The sequence below is a fragment of the Vicugna pacos genome, unplaced genomic scaffold, assembly GCF_048564905.1.
Source record: "Vicugna pacos unplaced genomic scaffold, VicPac4 scaffold_203, whole genome shotgun sequence".
NCBI lineage: Eukaryota > Metazoa > Chordata > Mammalia > Artiodactyla > Camelidae > Vicugna > Vicugna pacos.
In genome coordinates, this window is record NW_027328882.1 from 426,115 (window position 1) to 452,546 (window position 26,432).

The 26,432-nt window shown below is 61.8% G+C and overlaps 1 protein-coding gene across 1 annotated transcript; it reads right to left on the minus strand.

Annotated features, from left to right (window-relative positions):
• Positions 1 to 7,751: 7,751 nt before the first annotated feature.
• On the minus strand, positions 7,752 to 11,201 carry LOC140695398 (uncharacterized). The gene is made up of 3 exons (XM_072958094.1): positions 10,794 to 11,201; positions 10,092 to 10,377; positions 7,752 to 9,786 (listed from the first exon to the last, which is right to left on the minus strand). Exons 1-3 carry the CDS (start codon positions 10,926 to 10,928, stop codon positions 7,994 to 7,996), a joined length of 2,214 nt encoding a protein of 737 aa, XP_072814195.1. The 5' UTR covers positions 10,929 to 11,201; the 3' UTR covers positions 7,752 to 7,993.
• Positions 11,202 to 26,432: the final 15,231 nt, after the last annotated feature.

Genomic DNA, 26,432 nt, shown 5'->3' on the forward strand with positions numbered 1-26,432 from the left:
GAGGAGTGTGCAGGCCGAGGAGCGTGCAGGCCCAGGTGTGTCAGGCACAGGAGTGTGCAGGCGCCCAATGTGCAGTTCCAGAAGGGTGATGGCACAGGAGGGAGCAGGTCCAGAAGTGTGCAGATCCAGGACTGTGCAGGCGTACGATAGGTCAGGCCCAGGAGTGTGCAGCTCCAGGAGAGTGCCGGCCGAACTGGGGGCAGGCCCAGGAGAGGGAAGGCCCCGGAGTGTGCAGACAGAGGAGTGTGCAGGCCCAGGAGTTTGCAGGCCCAGGAGAGGGCATGCCCAGGGGTGTGCAGGCCCAGGAGTGTGCAGCCCCAGGAGTGTGCAGACAGAAGAGTGTCCAGGGCCAGGATAGGGCAGGCCTAGGAGTGTACAGGCCCAGGAGTGTGCAGACACCAGAGTGTGCAGAGACAGAAGTGTGCAGGTCCAGGAGTGTACAGGCTCAGGGCTGTGCAGTCCCAGGAGTGTGCAGACAGAGGAGGGTGCAGGCCCAGGCCAGGGCAGGCCCAGGAGTGTGCAGTCCCAGGAGTGTGCCGGCACACGTGGGAACAGGCCTAGGAGTGTGCAGGCATAGGTGGGAGCAGGCCCAGGAGTGTGCAGGCACAGGAGGGAACAGGCCAGGAGTGTGCAGGCCAAGGAGAGTGCAGGGCCAAGAGAGGGCAGGCACAGGAGTGTGCAGGCCCAGGAGTGTGCAGTCCCAGGAGTGTGCCGGCACACGTGGGAACAGGCCTAGGAGGGTGCAGGCATAGGTGGGAGCAGGCCCAGGAGTGTGCAGGCACAGGAGAGTGCAGGGCCAAGAGAGGGCAGGCACAGGAGTGTGCAGGCCCAGGAGCGTACAGGCCCAGGATGGTGCAGGCTCAAGATTGTGCAGGTCCAGGAGTCTGCAGGCCCATGAGTGTGCAGTTCCAGGAGTGTGCAGGCTTAGGAGAGGGCAGGACCAGCAGTGAAGAGGCCCAGGTTCATGCGGGCCCAGGAGAAGACAGGCCCAAGAGTGTGCAGGCACAGGTGTCAGAGGGCCCTGGAGTGTGCCTGCCCAGGTGTGTGCAGGCCCAGGAGTGTGCAGACAGAGGAGTGTGCAGGCTGAGGAGTGTGCAGGCCCAGGCCACGGCAGGCCCAGGAGTGTACAGGCCCAGGAGTATACAGACCGAGGACTGTGCAGTCCCCGGAGTGTGCAGAGACAGGAGTGTGCAGGCCCAGGAGTGTGCAGGCCCAAGGGTGTGCAGGCCTAGGAGTGTGCAGATGAGGGATTGTGCAGGCCCAGGAGAAGGGAGGCTCAGGAGTGTGCAGGCCCAGCAGTGTGCAGGCCTGGGGGTGTGTAGGCCCAGGAGTGTACAGGCCCAGGATTGTGCAGGCTCAAGATTGTGCAGGTCTGGGAGTGTGCAGGCCAAGGGGTGTGCAGTTCCATGTGTGTGCAAACAGAGGAGTGTGCAGGACCAGTAGGGTGCAGGCCGAGGTGTGTACAGGACCAGGAGTGTTCAGGCCCATTAGTGTGCAGGACCAGGCCAGGGAAGACCCAGACCAGGGAAGGCCCAGGATTGTACAGGTCCAGGAGTGTGCAGGCCTAAGAGTGTGCAGCCCCAGGAGTGTGCAGACAGAAGAGTGTCCAGGGCCAGGATAAGGCAGGCCTAGGAGTGTACAGGCCCAGGAGTGTGCATGTCCAGGAGTGTGCAGACACCAGAGTGTGCAGAGACAGAAGTGTGCAGGTCCAGGAGTGTACAGGCTCAGGGCTGTGCAGTCCCAGGAGTGTGCAGACAGAGGAGGGTGCAGGCCCAGGCCAGGGCAGGCCCAGGAGTGTGCAGTCCCAGGAGTGTGCCGGCACAGGAGGGAACAGGCCAGGAGTGTGCAGGCCAAGGAGAGTGCAGGGCCAAGAGAGGGCAGGCACAGGAGTGTGCAGGCCCAGGAGCGTACAGGCCCAGGATTGTGCAGGCTCAAGATTGTTCAGGTCCAGGAGTGTGCAGGCCCATGAGTGTACAGTTCCAGGAGTGTGCAGGCCTAGGAGAGGGCAGGACCAGCAGTGAAGAGGCCCAGGTTCGTGCAGGCCCAGGTATGTGCAGGCCCTGTAGTGTGCAGGCCCAGAGGTGTGCAGACAGAAGTCGAACAGGCCTAGGAGTCTGCAGGCCAAGGAGTGTGCATAGCCAGGACTGTGCGGTCCCAAGAGTGTGCAGACACGGGGCGGAACAGGCACATGACTGTACTGGCCCAGGAGTGTAGAGGCCCAGGTGTGTGCAGGCCATGGGATGCGCAGGCCCCGGAGTGTGCAGGTCCAGGGGTGTCAAGGCGCAGGGGTGTGCAGACAGAGGAGTGAGCAGGCCCAAGCGTGTGCACGTCAAAGAGAGGGCGGGCCTAATAGGTGGTGGCCCAGGCGAGGAAAGGACCAGGAGAATGCAGGCTCAGGAGTCGGCAGGCCCAGGAGTGTGCAGGCCCATGAGTGTGCATTCCTAGGTGGGTGTAGCACCATTAGTGTGCAGGCCCAGGCCAGGGCATGCCCAGGAGTGTACAGGTCCAGGAGTGTTCAGGCCCAGGAGTGTACAGGCCCAGGAGTTTGCAGGCCCAGGTGTATGCAGTCTCAGAAGTGAGCAGATACAGGAGTGTGCAGGCCCAGGTGTGTACAGGCCAAAGTTCGTGCAGGCCCAGGCGTGTGCAAACACCAGAGTGTGCAAGACAGGAGTGTGCAGGTCCAGGAGTATACAGGCCTAGGTGTGTTCAAGCCCAAGATTGTGCAGGTCCTGGAGTGTGCAGGCCAATGAGTGTGCAGTTCCAGGAGTTTGCAGGCCCAGTAGTTTGCAGGCCCAGGCCAGGGAAGGCCCAGACCAGGGAAGGCCCACGAGTGTGCAGACAGAGGAGTGTGCAGGCCCAGGAGGGTGCATTCCTAGGTGTGTGTAGGCCCATTAGTGTGCAGGCCCAGGCCAGGGCAGGCCCAGGAGTGTGCAGGTCCAGGACTGTGCAGTGCCAGGAGTGTGTAGACACGGGGCGGAGCAGGCACATGAGAGTAGTGGCCCAGGAGTATAGAGGCCCAGGTGTGTTCAGGCTCTGGGATGCGCAGGCCCAGGAGTGTAGGGTCTAGGGTTGTGCATGCCCAGAAGTGTGCAGACAGAGGAGTGTGCAGGCCCAGGAGCGTGCAGGCCCAGGCCAGGTCAGGCCCAGGAGTGTACAACCCAGGAGTATACAGACCGAGGAGTGTGCAGACCCTGGAGTGTGCAAAGTCAGGTGTGTGCAGGCCCAGGAGTGTACAGGCCCACGTTCTTGCAGGCCCAGGTGTGTGCTAACACCACAGTGGGCAGAGACAGGAGTGTGCAGGCCCAGGAGTATACAGGCCCAGGTGTGTTCAAGCCCAAGGTTGTGCAGGTCCTGGAGTTTACAGGCCAATGAGTGTGCAGTTCCAGCAGTTTTCAGGCCCAGTAGTTTTCAGGCCCAGGCCAGGGAAGGCCCAGACCAGGGAAGGCACAGCAGTGTACAGGTCCAGGGGTGTACAGTCCCAGTAGTGTGCAGAACCAGGTGAGGGCAGGCCCCAGAGTGTGCAGGCCCAGGAGAGGGCAGGCCCAAGGGTGTCCAGGCGCAGGAATGGGGAGTCCTAGGACCGTGCACGCCATGCAGAGGGCAGGCCCATGAGTGTACATGGCCAGGAGTGTGCAGGCACAGGAGGGAGGAGGTACACGAGTGTGCAGGCCTAGGAGTGTGCAGGACTTGTGAGGGCCGTCACAGGAGAGGGCAGGGCAATTTGGGGCAGGCCCAGGAGTGTGCAGACAGAGGAGTGTGCAGGCCCAGGAGGGTGCAGTCCCTGGAGAGTGCAGGCCCATTTGTGTGCAGGCCCATGCCAGGGCACGCCCAGGAGTGTACAGGTCCAGGAGTGTGCAGGCCCAGGAATGTGTAGGCACAGGAGTGGGCAGGCCTAGGAAAGGGCAGGCCCAGGAGTCAAGAGGCCCAGGTTCGTGCAGGCCCAGGTGTGTGCAGGCCCTGGAGTGTGCAGGCCCAGAGGTATGCAGACACAAGACGGAACAGGCCCATGAGTGTGCAGGCCAAGGTGTGTGCAGACCCAGGAATGTGCAGTCCCAGGAGTTTGCAGACACGGGGGGGAGCAAGCACACGTGTGTACTGGCCCAGGTGTGTAGAGGCCCAGATCTGTGCAGGCTCTGGGTTGTGCAGGCCCAGGAGTGTGAAGATGCAGGGGTATGCAGGCCCAGGAGTGTGCAGACAGAGGTGTGTGCAGGACCAGGAGCGTGCAGGCCAAGGCCACGGCAGGCCCATGAGTGTACAGGCCCAGGAGTATACAGACCGAGGAGTGTGCAGACCCCGGAGTGTGCAGAGACAGGAGTGTGCAGGCCCAGGAGTGTGCAGGCCCAAGAGTGTGCAGGTCCAGGAGAGGGCGGGCCGAACTGGGGGCAGGCCCAGGTGAGGAAAGGCCCAGGAGCGTGCAGGCCCAGGAGTGTGAAGACACCAGAGTGTGCAGTTCCATGGGTGTGCTGGCCCAGGAGTGTGCAGACAGAGGAGTGTGCAGGCCCAGGTGTGTACAGGCCCAGGAGTATACAGACCGAGGAGTGTGCAGAACCCGGAGTGTGCAGAGACAGGAGTGTGCAGGCCCAGGGGTATACAGGCCCAGTACTCTGCAGGCCCAGGAATGTCCAGGCCCAGGAGTGTGCAGATGAGGGATTGTGCGGGCCCAGGAGAAGGCAGGCCCAGAAATGTGCAGGCCCAGCAGGGTGCAGGCCCAAGTATGTGCAGGCTCATGATTGTGCAGCTCCAGGTGGGTGCAGGCCAATGAGTGTGCAGTTCCAGGAGTGTGAATGCCTAGGAGAGGGCAGGCACGGCTGTCAAGAGTCCCAGGTTCGTGCAGGCCCAGGTTTGTGCAGGCCCAGCAGTGTGCAGGCCCAGGAATGTGCAGGCTCAAGTGGGAAGTGTTTGTTGGGCCTGAGCAACTGTCCCCTGTCCTCCACCTCTGTCCCTGCCTGGCTGCACCTCTGCAGCTGCTCTCCTGCTCTCCTGGCCTCTTAGCTCTGTATCCCTCTCCCTCTCATGGTAGTCTTCTCTGCGTTTGCCTGCCTCTGGACAGATGGCCCAAGTCAGGACCCATGGGGGCTAGGGTGGAGGGGACTGGGGACTGGGTGGGGGAATTCAGAGAGCTGTCCTGTCCCCTGTGGTCCTCATTTGCACATCCATGTACTGGGCTGAGGAGGAACTCCATGCCCCAGGACACGCCCTAACTTCACAGGTCGTGGAGTACGGCCTGGATGCCTGGGGAACCGGCCTGGTGGGCGAGGACAGGGCAGGAATGGACAGGGGCGGACCCACTGCCTCTGCTGCCTCACCTGCTGGGCTGGGGAGAGCTCTGCCCAGGAAGCAGGAAGGCCTAGCAGGATGCGGGCCTCTCCCAGGGCCCTCATCCCGGCCGACTGAGGCCCCGTGGGCCAGAGAGGCCATAGCCTGCAGGCTGGGGCGCCAGGGTGGGAAGGAGGCTGGGAGCCCCCTGACCGTGTGCCCTGTCTCCTGGGTGGCCAAGGCTGCCTGGCTGCCGTTCATTTGCTCAGTTTATCAGGTAATGAGATGAAAGTGAGGCTTCCAGACAGAGGGGGCGTTGAGCCGGGGGAGAATGGCTGCTTCCTTCTGGGCCTGGAGGGGCAGCCCACCCCCCAGCCTTGCCCACTCCTCTGCTGCCCCCTCACAGCCCACCCAGCCCAGGAGCCCTGTGGCCACCCAGCAGAGGGGGTCCTGCGAGCCTCTGCCGAGCACTGTGGGCCCCAGGAGTCCTTGCGAACAGTCCCCCATTGCGGTTACGCTAGTCTGAATGACATTCGTTAGGTGTCAGCTGTGAGTGGGACGCACGTTAACGGCACAGCAATGATAACAGAAGTAGCAGTCACCACTCGCTGAGTGTCCCTCCGTGGTGGTTGCGCGGCCAAGCTCAGGTGGCGGTCTGGGACCAGGAACAGGGCTCGTCTGTGATAAGGGCCAGGCACCCTGTGTCAGGACCCGAGGTCAGTCTGTGATGAAATTCAAGGCTCAGTGTGTGACCAGGGTCATGTCTAGGTCTGAGGGTCAGCCTGTCCTCTGAGCCGGTGGCCCCCTGCCTGGCCTCTCCACCCCCTCCTCCCACCACGTCCTCACCACCTGGGTCACCAAGGTAACCAGCCTTGAAATAATGGGTGTTTCAGCAGCTGAGGCCTAACTTGAATTTATCCTGAAAGACTCAGTTCTGCAGCAGTTGCCAGGGAAACTAAGGGGCATCCTGTCTCTCCCACCCACTGCCAGTTTCCACGTCAGTCAGGCTTCCACTTGACACCTGGGCTGGGGCAGCAAAGGGGGGTGGGCAGAACGTGCCCACCCTGGCCCTGCTACCAGTCCTGTCTCCTGGACCCCAGGCCTCTGTGCTTTTGTCTCAGTGTGATGGGATGGGATGGGATGGCTCAGCAGGGGAGCCCACTGAGGTATATATAGAGTGCCAGGCGGGAGGCCCTGGGGTCGGTTTTGGCAGGCAGGCTTAGTCTGGGGCCAGCGAGCGGAGCACTTGGAATCTGATCCTGGATTTGATCCCAGCTCCTCTCCTTGTCAGCCTGGTGGCTAACTTGGTGTCTGTCTGCATCTGTCAAATGGGTGTGGTCATGGGGCTGTTGAGGTCATCCGAGCAAAGTGGTAGTGATGAAGGCCCCCTGGGCAGCCTCGGCTGTCATATCTTCAGAGCTGCTCCCCTGCCCTGTGCCGAGGGCATGGAGGCATTCCTGGGGCTCCCTGCCTTCCCCCGGGCTCTGGTCTGCTTCCCATCTCCTCCACCCTGGCCCCCAGGGTCTTTCCACAACATTCCCAGTTCAGAGTGAAGTCCTGTTTGTGCAGTATCCTTGAGACCCTGGCTTCACCTGTCTTCTGAGACTTGGGCCTCCACACCATCTCCAGGGCAGACCTTCCTCTTTGAGCCTCAGTTGTCTCTGCTGTAGGCGGGTGAACGTTTGGTTCCTGGGTGGACTGAGACTCAAGGCTTCTGTGTACTGAGGTTACCAGCACAGAGCAGGCGCAGGGGGTAGTCAGGACTCCCTTGCCCAGGTTTATACCCAGAGAGCCAACCTTGGGGAGAGCAATCTTCCTTGAAGATTGTGGGGCCCAGTCCAACTCAGCCTCCTCCCCAATTGGGGAAGCAGGGCGTCGCTTCAGGTGGGCAGGCTCAAGTCTTCCCATCTGAACAATGAGAGCAGAGAGGTCTCCCTTGTGGGATCACAAGGCATCGTGCCCAGACCCAGGACGTGGCTCAAAACCAGGTCCCTCGGCCCCCGCATAGTCAGGATTCATGCAGAACTCAGCCCTGCCCCTGCCCTGCGGCCCTCCCTGGCAAGACCTCCCTGGGCCTCTGCTGCACAGCTGGGAGCTCAGGGGTCAAGCACGGTGCACGCCCACTCCCGTAAGGTTGCAGCCACCCCTCCTACCCATCCCTTGTCTGGCAGAGGGGCTCTGCCTCTGGGTTCAGGGGAAAGTGGGACCCATGGGAGGGTGGGCTCTGTGAGAGGAGAAGTTTCTGCTAGGGCGTGGGGGGTGTGATATTCTCAGTTGCCACATCACTCAGCAGGGAGAAGGAGCCCCGCCTTCCAAATTGGGGGAGTTAGGGGTGTCCCTTTCTAGCGTCCGGTTCATTCACCAGGCCCCCCTTGATGGTCAGTTCCCAACACAGGCACGGGGACCGCTGGGAGGGGACTCTGCACATCTCTAGCCGCCCTCCCCGGAACAGAGCACCTGGACACTGAACCTGCTGCCCATCAATACAGTGGGTTCCCTGGGATCAACTCTGATCCCAGCAACGTGCCCACACCTGTCATCTCCCACCATTTCAGGCATCAGTCCGTCCTCAGATGAGGGGTTTGAGGCCGTGGTGGGATGTACTTCACGGGCATAAATAGCATAAAACTACATGGTAGTGATGGTCGGACAGCATGGGAATGCACTTAATGTTCCTGAAATGCAGTTTAAAAGGGAAAAAATCTGTATTTTATTAAAGGAAGTGGGAAATGGAAAATTATAGAATGCCATAAATGATGTAAAACAAATAAACTAAACTAAAGAAGAAGAAAACAAAAGCAAATTCAGGGGTAGGGAAGTCAACTTCGGGTAGGGGAGGGGATACATGTTGGGATTTTGGAGAAGGTGTAGGAGGGGGCAGAGGGGGCTCAGCCCTAAGGGGTGATGATGCCCGAAATGGTTCTCCACTGCCCAGCGGCGCAGGTGCAGGTGCAGGATCTGCAGGCTTTTCAGGAGCAGCAAGATCAGCAGGAGCGGCAGGCTCTTCAGGAGCGGCTAGATCAGCAGGAACGGCAGGTTCTTCAGGAGCGGCGGGCTCTTCAGGAGCGGCAAGATCAGCAGGAGCTGCAGGCTCTTCAGGGGTGGCAAGATCAGCAGGAGCGGCAGGCTCTTCAGGAGCTTCAGGCTCTTCAGGAGCGGCTAGATCAGCAGGACCGGCGGGCTCTTCAGGAGCGGCGGGCTCTTCAGGAGCGGCTAGATCAGCAGGAGCAGCGGGCTCTTCAGGAGCGGCTAGAGCAGCAGGAGCGGCAGGCTCTTCAGGAGCTGCAGGCTTTTCAAGAGCTGCAGGCTGTTCTGGAGCGGCTAGATGATCAGGAGCAGCGGGCTCTTCTGGAGTGGCTAGATCAGCAGGAGCGGCAGGCGCTTCAGGAGCGGCTAGATCAGCAGGAATGGCGGGCTCTTCAGGAGCGGCTAGATCTGCAGGAGCGGCAGGTTCTTCAGGAGCGTCGGGCTCTTCAGTAGCTGCAGGCTGTTCAGGAGCGGCAAGATCAGTAGGAGCTGCAGGCTCTTCAGGAGTGGCAAGATCAGCAGGAGCGGCGGGCTCTTCAGGAGTAGCGGGCTCTTCAGGAGCGGCAAGATCAGCAGGAGCTGCAGGCTCTTCAGGAGTGGCAAGATCAGCAGGAGCTGCAGGGTCTTCAGGAGTGGCAAGATCAGCAGGAGCGGCAGGCTCTTCAGGAGCGGCTAGATCAGCAGGAGCGGCAGGTTCTTCAGGAGTGGCGGGCTCTTCAGGAGCGGCTAGAGCAGCAGGAGCGGCAGGCTCTTCAGGAGTGGCAAGATCAGCAGGAGCGGCAGGCTCTTCAGGAGCTGCAGGCTGTTCAGGAGCGGCTAGATTAGCAGGAGCAGCGGGCTCTTCAGGAGTGGCTAGATCAGCAGGAATGGCAGGCGCTTCAGGAGCGGCTAGATCAGCAGGAACAGCAGGCTCTTCAGGATCGGCGGGCTCTTCAGGAGCGGCAGGCTCTTCAGGAGCGGCTAGATCAGCAGAAGCGGCAGGCTCTTCAGGAGCGGCTTGATCAGCAGGAATGGCGGGCTCTTCAGGAGCGGCTAGATCAGCAGGAGCGGCAGGTTCTTCAGGAGTGGCGGGCTCTTCAGGAGCGGCTAGAGCAGCAGGAGCAGCAGGCTCTTCAGGAGTGGCAAGATCAGCAGGAGCGGCAGGCTCTTCAGGAGCTGCAGGCTTTTCAGGAGCTGCAGGCTGTTCAGGAGCGGCTAGATGAGCAGGAGCAGCAGGCTCTTCAGGAGCAGCTAGATCAGCAGGAATGGCAGGCGCTTCAGGAGCGGCGGGCTCTTCAGGAGCTGCAGGCTGTTCAGGAGCGGCAAGATCAGTAGGAGCTGCAGGCTCTTCGGGAGTGGCAAGATCAGCAGGAGCGGCAGGCTCTTCATATGCAGCTGGAGCAGCAGGATCTTCATGTTCAGCAGGAGCAGCTGGAGGGTGTTCGCGGTCTCGTGCTGGACCCTGGTGGTCCTGTTTTTGTTTTCTGGCGTCTTCCCCTGCCTCTGCCTGCTCTGGACCTGTAACTGTTGGACGTGGAGAGAGCTTTAAGTCTAGTGGTTCTGCTCAGGCACAACCTGGAAAAAGGTACCCACATGCCTCCCTTTCCACGTGCCTTTTCAAGGACAGAAATCTTCCCAGAGCTTTGCAGGCAGCTCCCACTGAGCAAGTGCCCACAGGCACTTGTTCTGTGACTGAATTCTTCCAGACAGGTGGTCTGAGGCCAGTCTTTGCTCTGGTCCCAACTACAGACTTTGGGGATGCCTCCCTGTGTGGCCCAGCCCTCCGCCCTCCCTCACCTACACACCCACACCGGCCCCGCCCTTCTCACCTTTGGGCTCTGCTTCGGGGGGCTCCTGGTCCTCTACCTGAATCCCCAGGAGGTGGGCACGGTGCTCCAGGTCAGAGCCGGGGGTGCTGAGCTGCCCCTCAGCCCTGGGCAAGATCCTGGGGAGAGACCTGGGCGATGTCTGGGCAGGAGGCCGTGGTGGTGGGGAGCCCTTCATACCCAGACTCTTCTGGAGCCTGTGCTGGCCTTCCACAGTGTGGCACACCAGCCCCTCACTTGGAGAGGTGGCATGAGTGTCCTGGTTCCCCGGATCCTGCGGTGTCTGGCTCTGCAATGACAGTGACCGGCAGCCGGCCCGGTCCGGAGGTCTCAGAGCCCTGCCCGGCCAGGACCACTCCTGCTTCTGCCCCACTCGACCCTCTGCTGCCAGATCCGACTGGGACCTTGGTCATCTCAGTCACCCGGGAGGCAAGAGACACACCCTAGGGCATGGGCGCCACCTCGGGCAGCAGGGCCCTGCCCCGGTTCTCCACATCCCAGCCAGCCCACTTGGACCCAGGCTGGGGACGTGATCGGCCCCCCAGGCCTCTGACCCTTCCTCAGCCTGCTCTTGCTTGAGGCAGGACCCCCCCCCAACATGACTGCCCCACCGCCACCAGTCAGGAAGGGGCCGTGGGGCCACCCGGGTGGGGTCTGAGTGGTGACCCGGCCTGGGCGGGCCTGCCCTGGGCCTCCCTGTGTTACCTTTCGGTCCCTCTGGCCAAAAGGCCAGAGGCGCCTGGGGTGAGACCCGACCCACTGTCGGCACTGTTGGCAAAGGCCGTTGCTGCGGGCTTTCCGGGGGCCGCGACCTCGGGATCTTGGGATGCAACAAAACATGTCTGAGCTGAGCTGAGTTCACCAGCCAAGTCAGTTGAGAAGTGTCCTTCTCTACACAGCGGGTGCCTGGTGACCTGGGTCCCAAGTTCTGTTGGGCTCTGTTGCCAGGGAAGTGAGGTCACTTCCTGGGGTCCCCTTCCCCAAGCTTCCTCCTTACACAAAGCTCCCCAAGGGCCTCTCTGGGCTGCTGATGGCTCACTTCCCACCCCATGCCATGTCCACCCAGTGACACCAACTCGGCCCCTCCTATTGCCCTGGGGAGGCCTGGATGCAGCCAGGGTCACAGCTCTGACGACACAGCTGGGTTCAGACCCGGCTCCCCCGCCAGCAGTGCTGTCACCCTGGACAAGCCACCTGCTTCTCAGGGTCTCCCCAATCCCCCATTGGCCCAGTGGGGATCATTCAGGACCCTGCTTCCTAGGAAAGCCATCATGTCTCTAGAACCACAAACACCTACTGCACCTGTCACCTCTGCGGGCTGGCATCACAGGGAGCTCATGCACAGACTCAGCAAAGGAAGGGCCCCACAGAGGGCTTGTGGGGAGCAGGGCACACCCCACACAGGCCGGGGTCTGCCCTGGGATCTGGGGAAAGTCACCCTCCTTGCCGCCTGCTTCCCAGCTCCCTGTCGGCGGGTTGAAATTAAACACAACTCTGATATCGTCCATTCTGGCATGCGACCTCCTAGGTCGTTCTGTCATGTCAGATTCAGGCCCAGTGCCCCATCTAGGCCTCTAGGGTGCGCTGCCCCACAGTGGCTCCCTGCTTTTTTTTTGCCTTCTGGTCACACATCCTTGTGTGATTCCCACACAGTCCCCTGCAGGTTGGATGGATACTGGGACCGGGTTCTGCCAAATTGGGGGCAGGTGCAGGCAAGGAAAGGCCCAGGAGTGTGCAGGCACAGGAGTGTTCAGGCCCATTAGTGTGCAGGCCCAGGCCAGGGCAGGCCCAGGTGTGTACAAGTGTAGGAGTGTGCAGGTCCAGGAGTGTACAGGCCGAAGAGAGGGCATGCCCAGGAGTGTGCAGGCCCAGGAGTGTGCAGGCCCAAGAGTGTGCAGTCCCAGGAGAGTGCAGTCCCAGGAGTGTGCAGTCCCAGGAGTGTGCAGGCCCAAGAGTGTGCAGGTCCAGGAGAGGGCCAGCCGAATTGGGGGCAGGCCCAGGCACGGAAAGGCCCAGGAGCGTGCAGGCCCCAGGAGTGTGCAGACGAGGGATTGTTCGGTCCCAGTAGAAGGCAGGCCCTGGAGGGTAGAGGGCCAGATGTGTGCAGGGCCTGTAGTGTTCAGGCCCAGGTGTGTGCAGGACAGGTGAGGGCCGTCACAGGAGAGGGCAGGGCCAAATGGGGCAGGCCCAGGAGTGTGCAGACAGAGGAGTGTGCAGGCCCAGGAGTGTGCATTCCCAGGAGTGTCAGGCCTATTAGTGTGCAGGCCCAGGCCAGGGCAGGCCCAGGAGTGTACAAGTCCAGGAGTGTGCAAGCTTAGGAGTGTTCAGGCCGAAGAGAGTGCAGGCCCAGGAGAGGGCATGCCCAGGAGTGTGCAGGCTCTAGGGTGTGCCGACCCAGTAGTGTGCAGACACAATACGGAACAGGCCAAGGAGTGTGCAGGCCAAAGAGTGTGCAGACCCAGGACTGTACAGGCCCAGGAATGTGCAGACACGGGAGGGAGCAGGCACACGAGTGTACTGGCACAGGAGTGTTCAGCCCAGGTGTGTGCAGGCTCTGGGTTGTGCAGGCCCAGGAGTGTGCAGACAGAGGAGTGTGCTGGCCCAGGAGGGTACAGTCCCAGGAGTGTGCAGGCCCATTAGTATTCAGGCCCAGGCCAGGGCTGGCCCAGGAGTGTACAGGCCCAGGAGCGTACAGGCCCAGGTGTGTCAGGCACAGGAGTGTGCAGGCGCACAAGTGTGCAGTCCCAGAAGTGTGATGGCACAGGAGGGAGCAGGCCCAGAAGTGTGCAGATCCAGGACTGTGCAGGCGTAGGATAGGTGAGGCCCAGGAGTGTGCAGACAAGAGGAGTGTGCAGGCCGAGGAGCGTGCAGGCCCAGGTGTGTCAGGCACAGGGGTGTGCAGGCGCACAAGTGTGCAGTCCCAGAAGGGTGATGGCACAGGAGGGAGCAGGTCCAGAAGTGTGCAGATCCAGGACTGTGCAGGCGTACGATAGGTCAGGCCCAGGAGTGTGCAGCTCCAGGAGAGTGCCGGCCGAACTGGGGCAGGCCCAGGAGAGAGAAGGCCCAGGGTTGTACAGGCCCAGGAGTATGCAGTCACAAGAGTGAGCAGATACAGGAGTGTACAGGCCAAAGTTCGTGCAGGCCCAGGTGTGCGCAGGTCCAGGAGCGTGCAGGCCCAGAAGTGTGCAGATACAATACGGAACGGGCCCGGGAGTGTACAGGCCCAGGTTCCTGCAGGCCCAGGTGTGCGTAGGTCCAGGAGTGCGCAGGTCCAGGAGTGTGCAGGCCCAGTTGTGTGCAGGCCCAGGATTGTGCAGGCCCTGTCGACCCTGGAGGGCAGGATGCCGTGACCAGAGGAGGCGCTCTGTAGGACTGGGGGCGGAGGGCGGGAGAGCAGGCGGTTGGAGAGTCGGTGGTGAGGGCTGGAAAGGGGCAGAGCTGCACCAACCAGGTGTGCGGACCTGAGGGCGTGAGGCTGGGCGGCCTGCCGAGGGTGTTCCTGCAGCAGTGCTGGCCCTGGGTGAGGATGTGGTGGGACCAGGGCTGAGCCAGCGGGGCAGAAGGAGGAGGAGCGGGGAGGAGGGCGCCAGAGGGTGCACAGTGGACCGGTCACTGGGCATCTGCAGGTTTGGAGGCGCTCTGCTGTGTGGGGCTCCAGGCCTCCCTGGGTCTGGGGACGTGGGTGTGATGTGACTCGGAAGGAGGCCGGGTGCGCTTCGGACAGCACCCGCCATCTCTCCCACCCAGGCCCAGTGCTCATGGTCGTGTTGCAGCCTCAGTTTTCCGTCCACTGTCCCAGCAACCCGTTGGTGGTATTCTGAGCAGAGGCAGAGGGTGAGAGTCCTGACTTGGCTTTCCTTCCCTGTGTTTCCAAGTCCACACTCATTCCGCAAGTCGCACGACAGGCCAAGAAATCGGGAGACGCGGTGTCGGGGTAAAGAATAGTGAGTTGATTTGGAAAGCCAGCTGACCGAGAAGATGGCAGGCTAATGTCCTGGAGAGCCACCTTCTCCGAGTGAGAATTCAGGCTCCTTTTACGCTAAAAAGGAGAGGGGTTGTGGGTGGTTGGTGCAAAGTCCTTGGTGCAGGAATTCTTTGTTTTTGCAGTTGTGGGTCAGCTCATGGGGCCCCTGTAAAACCTCTAACAAAACAAATGTTACTTTCTGTTCTGCAGCTGCTTGTGTGTATGGGAGAGCAAAAGAGGTTTTATCCTGAAGGCTGAGAGCCTTGAGAACAGGCTCTTCTGTCAATTTCAGGCTGAAGGCAACATTGATTTCCAAAAGGTGCAGAGCTGGTAAGACAGCCTGGAAAACAGCAGAGGGTTAAAGGAAAAAGAACAGATCTAATAGGCAGTCAGATCTGGTCTTTTCTATTACACCTGCTGCCCCAGCAGGGCTGGCCTCAGGGAGGAAGGGCGCCCCCCCCAGCCCCCGAGAGCCGCCTGCAGGGGGTGGGGAAGGCAGGGAGGGGGTCTGCCGTGCTGGGGAGGTAAACTAGACATGGCTGATACATGGACAGTGAGTGCAAAGTTAGAAAACCTCTGGGTTTTCCCTCTTTAGGGAGGGAGAGGGAGGCTCAGCATAGGTCCTTGAGCTTCCGCGAGAGAAGTGGCTCTCAGCCCAGGTCGGCTGCGGGCGCCTCTGGGGTTGTCACACCTGAGGGGCCCTCTGTGGACGGGTCCTGTGTTCTTGGCACTGACGTGGATTTTCCTCCTCCTCTTCCCCAAGGGGCGGTAGTGGCTCCGGGGGCAGCTTCCAGCCGATCACGGCCATCCTGCTGTCCTCATGCACGCTGGCCCTGCACGCCCGGCAGCTGGACGTCAGGCTGCAGCTGGACTACGTCTCCGCCTCGCAGGTAAGAGGAGCCCCGCTGCTTCCCTGGGGACCGGCAAGGGGGTCCCTCGGGAGGGGTTTCGGTTGGGGGCTCCTGGCTAGACGCCACAGCCGTGTGAGTGGCACCGTTGGGGTGAAGGAGGCTGGTGCCAGGGACAGGGCAGGTCCAGGAGTATGCAGGCCCAGGAGTGTGCGGGCCCAGGAGTGTGGAGACACTGGAGAGGGCCGGCCCAGGAGTGTGCAGGGACAGATGTGAGCAGACCCTGGAGTGTGCAGGTCCATGAGAGGGTCGGGCGAAGTGGGGGCTGGCCCGGGATAGGGCATGGCCAGGGGTGTGCAGGCCCAGAGTGTGCTTGCCCAGGGTTATGCAGACACAGGACTGTGCAGGTGCAGGAGTGTGTAGGCCCAGGAGATTGCTGGCACAGGTGGGAACAGGCCTAGGAGTGTGCAGGCATAGGTGGGAGGAGGCCCAGGAGTGTGCAGGCCCAGTAGTGTGCAGGCCCAGGAGTGTGCATACAGAGGAGTGTGCAGGCTCAGTAGGGTGCAGGCCCAGGCCAGGGCAGGCCTAGGAGAGTACAGGCCCAGGAGTGTGCATGTCCAGGAGTGTGCAGACACCAGAGTGTGCAGAGACAGAAGTGTGCAGGCCCAGGAGTGTACAGGCTCAGGCCTGAGCAGTCCCAGGAGTGTGCAGAGAGTGGAGGGTGCAGGCCCAGGCCATGGCAGGCCCAGGAGTGTGCAGTCCCAGGAGTGTGCCGGCACACGTGGCAACAGGCCTAGGAGTGTGCAGGCATAGGTGGGAGCAGGCCCAGGAGTGTGCAACCCAGGAGTGTGCAGAACCAGGTAGGGGAGGCCTAAGGGTGTTCAGGCGCAGGAGGGAACAGGCCAGGAGTGTGCAGGCCAAGGAGAGTGCAGGGCCAAGAGAGGGCAGGCCCAGGTGTGTGCATGCCTAGGAGTGTTCAGGCACAGGAGGGAGGAGGCACACGAGTGTGCAGACGCAGGAGTGGGCAGACACAGGATTCAGCAGGCCCAGTAGTGTGCAGGTCCAGGAGTGTGCAAGCCCAGGAGTGTGCAGGCCAAGGAGAGTGCAGGCCCAGGAGAGGGCAGGCCGAGGAGTGTGCAGGCCCAAGAGTGTGCAGGTCCAGGAGAGGGCGGGCCGAACTGGGGGCAGGCCCAGGCGAGGAAAAGCCCAGGAGCGTGCGGCCCAGGAGTGTGCAGACGAGGGATTGTGCGGGCCCAGGAGAAGGCAGGCCCAAGAGTGTGCAGACACAGGAGTCAGCAGGCCCTGGAGTGTGCTGGCCCAGGTGTGTGCAGGCCCAGGAGAGTGCAGACAGAGAGTGTGGAGTCCCAGTAGTGTGCAGGCCCAGTTGTGTGCAGGCCCAGGATTTGCAGGTCCTGGAGTGTGCAGGCCCAGAGGTGTGCAGACACAAGTCGAACAACCCCAGGAGTCTGCAGGCCAAGAAGTGTGCATAGCCAGGACTGTGCAGTCCCAGGAGTGTGCAGACACGGGGCGGAGCAGTCACACGAATGTACTGGCCCAGGAGTGTAGAGGCTAAAGTGTGTGCAGGCTCTGGGATGCGCAGGCCCAGGAGTGTGCAGGTCCAGGGGTGTGAAGGCCCAGGAGTGTGCAGACAGAGGAGAGTGCAGGCCCAGGAGCGTGCAGGCCCAGGCCACGGCAGGCCCAGGAGTGTAAAGGCCCAGGAGTATACAGAGCGAGGAGTGTGCAGTCCCCGGAGTGTGCAGAGACAGGGGTGTGCAGGCCCAGGAGACGGCAGGCCCATGAGTGTGCAGTTCCAGGAGTGTGCAGGCCTAGGAGAGGGCAGGACCTGCAGTGAAGAGGCCCAGGTTCGTGCAGGCCCAGGTATGTGCAGGCCCTGTAGTGTGCAGGCCCAGAGGTGTGCAGACAGAAGTCGAACAGGCCTAGGAGTCTGCAGGCCAAGGAGTGTGCATAGCCAGGACTGTGCGGTCCCAAGAGTGTGCAGACACGGGGCGGAACAGGCACACGACTGTACTGGCCCAGGAGTGTAGAGGCCCAGGTGTGTGCAGGCTCTGGGATGCGCAGGCCCAGGAGTGTGCGGGCCCAGGTGTGTGAAGGCCCAGGAGTGTGCAGACAGAGGAGTGTGCAGGCCCAGGAGTGTGCAGATCCAGGAGGATACAGGCCTAGTTGTGTTCAGGCCCAATATTGTGCAGGTCGTGGACTGTGCAGGCCGATGAGTGTGAAGTTGCAGAAGTGTGCGGGCCCAGTAGTGTGCAGGCCCAGGCCAGGGAAGACCCAGACCAGGGAAGGCCCAGGATTGTACAGGTCCAGGAGTGTGCAGGCCCAAGAGTGTGCAGACACAGGAGTCAGCAGGCCCTGGAGTGTGCAGGCCTAGGAGTGTGTAGGCCAAGGAATGTGCAGACAGAGGAGTGTGCAGGCCCAGGGGTGTGCAGGCTCAGGAGTGTGCACACAGAGGAGTGTGTAGGCCCAGGAGGGTGCATTCCTAGGTGTGTGCAGCCCCATTAGTGTGCAGGCCCAGGCCAGGGCAGGCCCAGGAGTGTACAGGTCCAGGAGTGTGCAGGCCCAGGATTGTACATGCCCAGGAGTTTGCAGGCCCAGGAGTATGCAGTCTCAGGAGTGAGCAGATACAGGAATGTGCAGGCCCAGGTGTATGCAGTCTCAGGAGTGAGCAGATAAAGGAGTGTGCAGGCCCAGGTGTGTACAGGCCCAGGTTCGTGCAGGCCCAGGCGTGTGCAAACTCCAGAGTGTGCAGAGACAGGAGTGTGCAGGTCCAGGAGTATACAGGCCTAGGTGTGTTCAAGCCCAAGATTGTGCAGGTCCTGGAGTGTGCAGGCCAATGAGTGTGCAGTTCCAGGAGTTTGCAGGCCCAATAGTTTGCAGGCCCAGGCCAGGGAAGGCCCAGACCAGGGAAGGCCCACGAGTGTGCAGACAGAGGAGTGTGCAGGCCCAGGAGGGTGCATTCCTAGGTGTGTGTAGGCCCATTAGTGTTCAGGCCCAGGCCAGGGCAGGCCCAGGAGTGTGCAGGTCCAGGACTGTGCAGTGCCAGGAGTGTGTAGACACGGGGCGGAGCAGGCACATGAGAGTAGTGGCCCAGGAGTATAGAGGCCCAGGTGTGTTCAGGCTCTGGGATGCGCAGGCCCAGGAGTGTAGGGTCTAGGGTTGTGCATGCCCAGAAGTGTGCAGACAGAGGAGTGTGCAGGCCCAGGAGCGTGCAGGCCCAGGCCAGGTCAGGCCCAGGAGTGTACAACCCAGGAGTATACAGACCGAGGAGTGTGCAGACCCCGGAGTGTGCAGACTCAGGTGTGTGCAGGCCCAGGAGTGTACAGGCCCACGTTCTTGCAGGCCCAGGCGTGTGCTAACACCACAGTGGGCAGAGACAGGAGTGTGCAGGCCCAGGAGTATACAGGCCCAGGTGTGTTCAAGCCCAAGGTTGTGCAGGTCCTGGAGTTTACAGGCCAATGAGTGTGCAGTTCCAGCAGTTTTCAGGCCCAGTAGTTTTCAGGCCCAGGCCAGGGAAGACTCAGACCAGGGAAGGCACAGCAGTGTACAGGTCCAGGGGTGTACAGTCCCAGTAGTGTGCAGAACCAGGTGAGGGCAGGCCCCAGAGTGTGCAGGCCCAGGAGAGGGCAGGCCCTAGGGTGTCTAGGCGCAGGAATGGGGAGTCCTAGGACCGTGCACGCCATGCAGAGGGCAGGCCCATGAGTGTACATGGCCAGGAGTGTGCAGGCACAGGAGGGAGGAGGTACACGAGTGTGCAGGCCTAGGAGTGTGCAGGACTTGTGAGGGCCGTCACAGGAGAGGGCAGGGCAATTTGGGGCAGGCCCAGGAGTGTGCAGACAGAGGAGTGTGCAGGCCCAGGAGGGTGCAGTCCCTGGAGAGTGCAGGCCCATTAGTGTGCAGGCGCATGCCAGGGTACGCCCAGGAGTGTACAGGTCCAGGAGTGTGCAGGCCCAGGAATGTGTAGGCACAGGTGTGGGCAGGCCTAGGAAAGGGCAGGCCCAGGATTCAAGAGGCCCACGTTCGTGCAGGCCCAGGTGTGTGCAGGCCCTGGGGTGTGCAGGCCCACAGGTATGCAGACACAAGACGGAACAGGCCCATGAGTGTGCAAGCCAAGGTGTTGCAGACCCAGGAATGTGCAGTCCCAGGAGTTTGCAGACACGGGGGGGAGCAAGCACACGTGTGTACTGGCCCAGGTGTGTAGAGGCCCAGATCTGTGCATGCTCTGGGATGCGCAGGCCCAGGAGTGTGCAGATCCAGGGTTATGCAGGCCCAGGAGTGTGCAGACAGAGGAGTGTGCAGGCCCAGGGGGGTGCATTCCTAGGTGTGTGCAGCCCCATTAGTGTGCAGTCCCAGGCCAGGGCAGGCCCAGGTGTGTACAGGTACAGGAGTGTGCAGGCCCAGGAGTGTATAGGCCCAGGAGTTTGCAGGCCCAGGCCAGGGAATGCCCAGACCAGGGAAGGCCCAGGAGTGTACAGGTCCAGGAGTGTGCAGGCCCAGGGGTGTGCAGGCCCAAAAGTGTGCAGGCACAGAAGTGTGCAGTCCCAGGAATGTGCCAGCACAGGTGGGAACAGGGCTAGGAGTGTGCAGGCACAGGTGGGAGCAGGCCCAGGAGTATGCAGGCACAGGAGGGAGCAGGCCTAGGTTCGTGCAGGCCCTGGAGTGTGTAGACACCAGAGTGTGCAGAGATAGGAGTGTGCAGAGAAGGAGTGTGCAGGCCCAGGTGTGTTTAGGCCCAGTGCTGTGCAGGTCCAGCAGTGTGCAGGCCCAGGAGTGTGCAGATCCAGGAGGATAAAGGCCTATGTGTGTTCAGGCCCAATATTGTGCAGGTCGTGCCTTTGCAGGCCGATGAGTGTGCAGTTGCAGAAGTGTGCGGGCCCAGTAGTGTGCAGGCCCAGGCCAGGGAAGACCCAGTCCAGGGAAGGCCCAGGATGGTACAGGTCCAGGTGTGTGCAGGCCCAAGAGTGTGCAGACACAGGGGTCAGCAGGCCCAGGAGTGTGCAGGCCTAGGAGTGTGTAGGCCGAGGAGTGTGCAGACAGAGGAGTGTGCATGCCCAGGAGTGTGCAGGCCCAGGAGTGTACAGACAGAAGAGTGTGTAGGCCCAGGTGGGTGCATTCCTAGGTGTGTGCAGCCCCATTAGTGTGCAGGCCCAGGCCAGGGCAGGCCCAGGGGTGTTTAGGCCCAGGTTCGTGCCGGCCAAGGAGAGGGCAGGCCCAGGAGTGAACAGGCCCAGGTTCGTGCAGGCCCAGGTGTGTTCAGGCCCTGGAGTGCGCAGGCCGAGAGGTGTGAAGACACAAGACGGAACAGGCCCAGGAGTGTGCAGACAAGAGGAGTGTGCAGACAAGAGGAGTGTGCAGGCCGAGGAGCGTGCAGGCCCAGGTGTGTCAGGCACAGGAGTGTGCAGGCGCCCAATGTGCAGTTCCAGAAGGGTGATGGCACAGGAGGGAGCAGGTCCAGAAGTGTGCAGATCCAGGACTGTGCAGGCGTACGATAGGTCAGGCCCAGGAGTGTGCAGCTCCAGGAGAGTGCCGGCCGAACTGGGGGCAGGCCCAGGAGAGGGAAGGCCCCGGAGTGTGCAGACAGAGGAGTGTGCAGGCCCAGGAGTTTGCAGGCCCAGGAGAGGGCATGCCCAGGGGTGTGCAGGCCCAGGAGTGTGCAGCCCCAGGAGTGTGCAGACAGAAGAGTGTCCAGGGCCAGGATAGGGCAGGCCTAGGAGTGTACAGGCCCAGGAGTGTGCAGACACCAGAGTGTGCAGAGACAGAAGTGTGCAGGTCCAGGAGTGTACAGGCTCAGGGCTGTGCAGTCCCAGGAGTGTGCAGACAGAGGAGGGTGCAGGCCCAGGCCAGGGCAGGCCCAGGAGTGTGCAGTCCCAGGAGTGTGCCGGCACACGTGGGAACAGGCCTAGGAGTGTGCAGGCATAGGTGGGAGCAGGCCCAGGAGTGTGCAGGCACAGGAGGGAACAGGCCAGGAGTGTGCAGGCCAAGGAGAGTGCAGGGCCAAGAGAGGGCAGGCACAGGAGTGTGCAGGCCCAGGAGTGTGCAGTCCCAGGAGTGTGCCGGCACACGTGGGAACAGGCCTAGGAGGGTGCAGGCATAGGTGGGAGCAGGCCCAGGAGTGTGCAGGCACAGGAGAGTGCAGGGCCAAGAGAGGGCAGGCACAGGAGTGTGCAGGCCCAGGAGCGTACAGGCCCAGGATGGTGCAGGCTCAAGATTGTGCAGGTCCAGGAGTCTGCAGGCCCATGAGTGTGCAGTTCCAGGAGTGTGCAGGCTTAGGAGAGGGCAGGACCAGCAGTGAAGAGGCCCAGGTTCATGCGGGCCCAGGAGAAGACAGGCCCAAGAGTGTGCAGGCACAGGTGTCAGAGGGCCCTGGAGTGTGCCTGCCCAGGTGTGTGCAGGCCCAGGAGTGTGCAGACAGAGGAGTGTGCAGGCTGAGGAGTGTGCAGGCCCAGGCCACGGCAGGCCCAGGAGTGTACAGGCCCAGGAGTATACAGACCGAGGACTGTGCAGTCCCCGGAGTGTGCAGAGACAGGAGTGTGCAGGCCCAGGAGTGTGCAGGCCCAAGGGTGTGCAGGCCTAGGAGTGTGCAGATGAGGGATTGTGCAGGCCCAGGAGAAGGGAGGCTCAGGAGTGTGCAGGCCCAGCAGTGTGCAGGCCTGGGGGTGTGTAGGCCCAGGAGTGTACAGGCCCAGGATTGTGCAGGCTCAAGATTGTGCAGGTCTGGGAGTGTGCAGGCCAAGGGGTGTGCAGTTCCATGTGTGTGCAAACAGAGGAGTGTGCAGGACCAGTAGGGTGCAGGCCGAGGTGTGTACAGGACCAGGAGTGTTCAGGCCCATTAGTGTGCAGGACCAGGCCAGGGAAGACCCAGACCAGGGAAGGCCCAGGATTGTACAGGTCCAGGAGTGTGCAGGCCCAAGAGTGTGCAGCCCCAGGAGTGTGCAGACAGAAGAGTGTCCAGGGCCAGGATAAGGCAGGCCTAGGAGTGTACAGGCCCAGGAGTGTGCATGTCCAGGAGTGTGCAGACACCAGAGTGTGCAGAGACAGAAGTGTGCAGGTCCAGGAGTGTACAGGCTCAGGGCTGTGCAGTCCCAGGAGTGTGCAGACAGAGGAGGGTGCAGGCCCAGGCCAGGGCAGGCCCAGGAGTGTGCAGTCCCAGGAGTGTGCCGGCACAGGAGGGAACAGGCCAGGAGTGTGCAGGCCAAGGAGAGTGCAGGGCCAAGAGAGGGCAGGCACAGGAGTGTGCAGGCCCAGGAGCGTACAGGCCCAGGATTGTGCAGGCTCAAGATTGTTCAGGTCCAGGAGTGTGCAGGCCCATGAGTGTACAGTTCCAGGAGTGTGCAGGCCTAGGAGAGGGCAGGACCAGCAGTGAAGAGGCCCAGGTTCGTGCAGGCCCAGGTATGTGCAGGCCCTGTAGTGTGCAGGCCCAGAGGTGTGCAGACAGAAGTCGAACAGGCCTAGGAGTCTGCAGGCCAAGGAGTGTGCATAGCCAGGACTGTGCGGTCCCAAGAGTGTGCAGACACGGGGCGGAACAGGCACATGACTGTACTGGCCCAGGAGTGTAGAGGCCCAGGTGTGTGCAGGCCATGGGATGCGCAGGCCCCGGAGTGTGCAGGTCCAGGGGTGTCAAGGCGCAGGGGTGTGCAGACAGAGGAGTGAGCAGGCCCAAGCGTGTGCACGTCAAAGAGAGGGCGGGCCTAATAGGTGGTGGCCCAGGCGAGGAAAGGACCAGGAGAATGCAGGCTCAGGAGTCGGCAGGCCCAGGAGTGTGCAGGCCCATGAGTGTGCATTCCTAGGTGGGTGTAGCACCATTAGTGTGCAGGCCCAGGCCAGGGCATGCCCAGGAGTGTACAGGTCCAGGAGTGTTCAGGCCCAGGAGTGTACAGGCCCAGGAGTTTGCAGGCCCAGGTGTATGCAGTCTCAGAAGTGAGCAGATACAGGAGTGTGCAGGCCCAGGTGTGTACAGGCCAAAGTTCGTGCAGGCCCAGGCGTGTGCAAACACCAGAGTGTGCAAGACAGGAGTGTGCAGGTCCAGGAGTATACAGGCCTAGGTGTGTTCAAGCCCAAGATTGTGCAGGTCCTGGAGTGTGCAGGCCAATGAGTGTGCAGTTCCAGGAGTTTGCAGGCCCAGTAGTTTGCAGGCCCAGGCCAGGGAAGGCCCAGACCAGGGAAGGCCCACGAGTGTGCAGACAGAGGAGTGTGCAGGCCCAGGAGGGTGCATTCCTAGGTGTGTGTAGGCCCATTAGTGTGCAGGCCCAGGCCAGGGCAGGCCCAGGAGTGTGCAGGTCCAGGACTGTGCAGTGCCAGGAGTGTGTAGACACGGGGCGGAGCAGGCACATGAGAGTAGTGGCCCAGGAGTATAGAGGCCCAGGTGTGTTCAGGCTCTGGGATGCGCAGGCCCAGGAGTATAGGGTCTAGGGTTGTGCATGCCCAGAAGTGTGCAGACAGAGGAGTGTGCAGGCCCAGGAGCGTGCAGGCCCAGGCCAGGTCAGGCCCAGGAGTGTACAACCCAGGAGTATACAGACCGAGGAGTGTGCAGACCCCGGAGTGTGCAGACTCAGGTGTGTGCAGGCCCAGGAGTGTACAGGCCCACGTTCGTGCAGGCCCAGGCGTGTGCAAACACCACAGTGTGCAGAGACAGGAGTGTGCAGGCCCAGGAGTATACAGGCCCAGGTGTGTTCAAGCCCAAGATTGTGCAGGTCCTGGAGTTTGCAGGCCAATGAGTGTGCAGTTCCAGCAGTTTTCAGGCCCAGTAGTTTTCAGGCCCAGGCCAGGGAAGGCCCAGACCAGGGAAGGCACAGCAGTGTACAGGTCCAGGGGTGTACAGTCCCAGTAGTGTGCAGAACCAGGTGAGGGCAGGCCCCAGAGTGTGCAGGCCCAGGAGAGGGCAGGCCCAAGGGTGTCCAGGCGCAGGAATGGGGAGTCCTAGGACCGTGCACGCCATGCAGAGGGCAGGCCCATGAGTGTACATGGCCAGGAGTGTGCAGGCACAGGAGGGAGGAGGTACACGAGTGTGCAGGCCTAGGAGTGTGCAGGACTTGTGAGGGCCGTCACAGGAGAGGGCAGGGCAATTTGGGGCAGGCCCAGGAGTGTGCAGACAGAGGAGTGTGCAGGCCCAGGAGGGTGCAGTCCCTGGAGAGTGCAGGCCCATTTGTGTGCAGGCCCATGCCAGGGCACGCCCAGGAGTGTACAGGTCCAGGAGTGTGCAGGCCCAGGAATGTGTAGGCACAGGAGTGGGCAGGCCTAGGAAAGGGCAGGCCCAGGAGTCAAGAGGCCCAGGTTCGTGCAGGCCCAGGTGTGTGCAGGCCCTGGAGTGTGCAGGCCCAGAGGTATGCAGACACAAGACGGAACAGGCCCATGAGTGTGCAGGCCAAGGTGTGTGCAGACCCAGGAATGTGCAGTCCCAGGAGTTTGCAGACACGGGGGGGAGCAAGCACACGTGTGTACTGGCCCAGGTGTGTAGAGGCCCCGATCTGTGCAGGCTCTGGGTTGTGCAGGCCCAGGAGTGTGAAGATGCAGGGGTATGCAGGCCCAGGAGTGTGCAGACAGAGGTGTGTGCAGGACCAGGAGCGTGCAGGCCAAGGCCACGGCAGGCCCATGAGTGTACAGGCCCAGGAGTATACAGACCGAGGAGTGTGCAGACCCCGGAGTGTGCAGAGACAGGAGTGTGCAGGCCCAGGAGTGTGCAGGCCCAAGAGTGTGCAGGTCCAGGAGAGGGCGGGCCGAACTGGGGGCAGGCCCAGGTGAGGAAAGGCCCAGGAGCGTGCAGGCCCAGGAGTGTGAAGACACCAGAGTGTGCAGTTCCATGGGTGTGCTGGCCCAGGAGTGTGCAGACAGAGGAGTGTGCAGGCCCAGGTGTGTACAGGCCCAGGAGTATACAGACCGAGGGGTGTGCAGAACCCGAAGTGTGCAGAGACAGGAGTGTGCAGGCCCAGGGGTATACAGGCCCAGTACTCTGCAGGCCCAGGAATGTCCAGGCCCAGGAGTGTGCAGATGAGGGATTGTGCGGGCCCAGGAGAAGGCAGGCCCAGAAATGTGCAGGCCCAGCAGGGTGCAGGCCCAAGTATGTGCAGGCTCATGATTGTGCAGCTCCAGGTGGGTGCAGGCCAATGAGTGTGCAGTTCCAGGAGTGTGAATGCCTAGGAGAGGGCAGGCACGGCTGTCAAGAGTCCCAGGTTCGTGCAGGCCCAGGTTTGTGCAGGCCCAGCAGTGTGCAGGCCCAGGAATGTGCAGGCTCAAGTGGGAAGTGTTTGTTGGGCCTGAGCAACTGTCCCCTGTCCTCCACCTCTGTCCCTGCCTGGCTGCACCTCTGCAGCTGCTCTCCTGCTCTCCTGGCCTCTTAGCTCTGTATCCCTCTCCCTCTCATGGTAGTCTTCTCTGCGTTTGCCTGCCTCTGGACAGATGGCCCAAGTCAGGACCCATGGGGGCTAGGGTGGAGGGGACTGGGGACTGGGTGGGGGAATTCAGAGAGCTGTCCTGTCCCCTGTGGTCCTCATTTGCACATCCATGTACTGGGCTGAGGAGGAACTCCATGCCCCAGGACACGCCCTAACTTCACAGGTCGTGGAGTACGGCCTGGATGCCTGGGGAACCGGCCTGGTGGGCGAGGACAGGGCAGGAATGGACAGGGGCGGACCCACTGCCTCTGCTGCCTCACCTGCTGGGCTGGGGAGAGCTCTGCCCAGGAAGCAGGAAGGCCTAGCAGGATGCGGGCCTCTCCCAGGGCCCTCATCCCGGCCGACTGAGGCCCCGTGGGCCAGAGAGGCCATAGCCTGCAGGCTGGGGCGCCAGGGTGGGAAGGAGGCTGGGAGCCCCCTGACCGTGTGCCCTGTCTCCTGGGTGGCCAAGGCTGCCTGGCTGCCGTTCATTTGCTCAGTTTATCAGGTAATGAGATGAAAGTGAGGCTTCCAGACAGAGGGGGCGTTGAGCCGGGGGAGAATGGCTGCTTCCTTCTGGGCCTGGAGGGGCAGCCCTCCCCCCAGCCTTGCCCACTCCTCTGCTGCCCCCTCACAGCCCACCCAGCCCAGGAGCCCTGTGGCCACCCAGCAGAGGGGGTCCTGCGAGCCTCTGCCGAGCACTGTGGGCCCCAGGAGTCCTTGCGAACAGTCCCCCATTGCGGTTACGCTAGTCTGAATGACATTCGTTAGGTGTCAGCTGTGAGTGGGACGCACGTTAACGGCACAGCAATGATAACAGAAGTAGCAGTCACCACTCGCTGAGTGTCCCTCCGTGGTGGTTGCGCGGCCAAGCTCAGGTGGCGGTCTGGGACCAGGAACAGGGCTCGTCTGTGATAAGGGCCAGGCACCCTGTGTCAGGACCCGAGGTCAGTCTGTGATGAAATTCAAGGCTCAGTGTGTGACCAGGGTCATGTCTAGGTCTGAGGGTCAGCCTGTCCTCTGAGCCGGTGGCCCCCTGCCTGGCCTCTCCACCCCCTCCTCCCACCACGTCCTCACCACCTGGGTCACCAAGGTAACCAGCCTTGAAATAATGGGTGTTTCAGCAGCTGAGGCCTAACTTGAATTTATC

Excerpts from the sequence above, each read along its gene's own strand:
- LOC140695398 (XM_072958094.1), bottom strand. The coding sequence starts at position 10,928 with ATGTTTTGTTGCATCCCAAGATCCCGAGGTCGCGGCCCCCGGAAAGCC. Across the intron at positions 10,378-10,793 it reads TTGGCCAGAGGGACCGAAAG|AGCCAGACACCGCAGGATCC; the intron begins GTAACACAGGGA and ends CTGTCATTGCAG. Across the intron at positions 9,787-10,091 it reads CCCCGAAGCAGAGCCCAAAG|TTACAGGTCCAGAGCAGGCA; the intron begins GTGAGAAGGGCG and ends CACGTCCAACAG.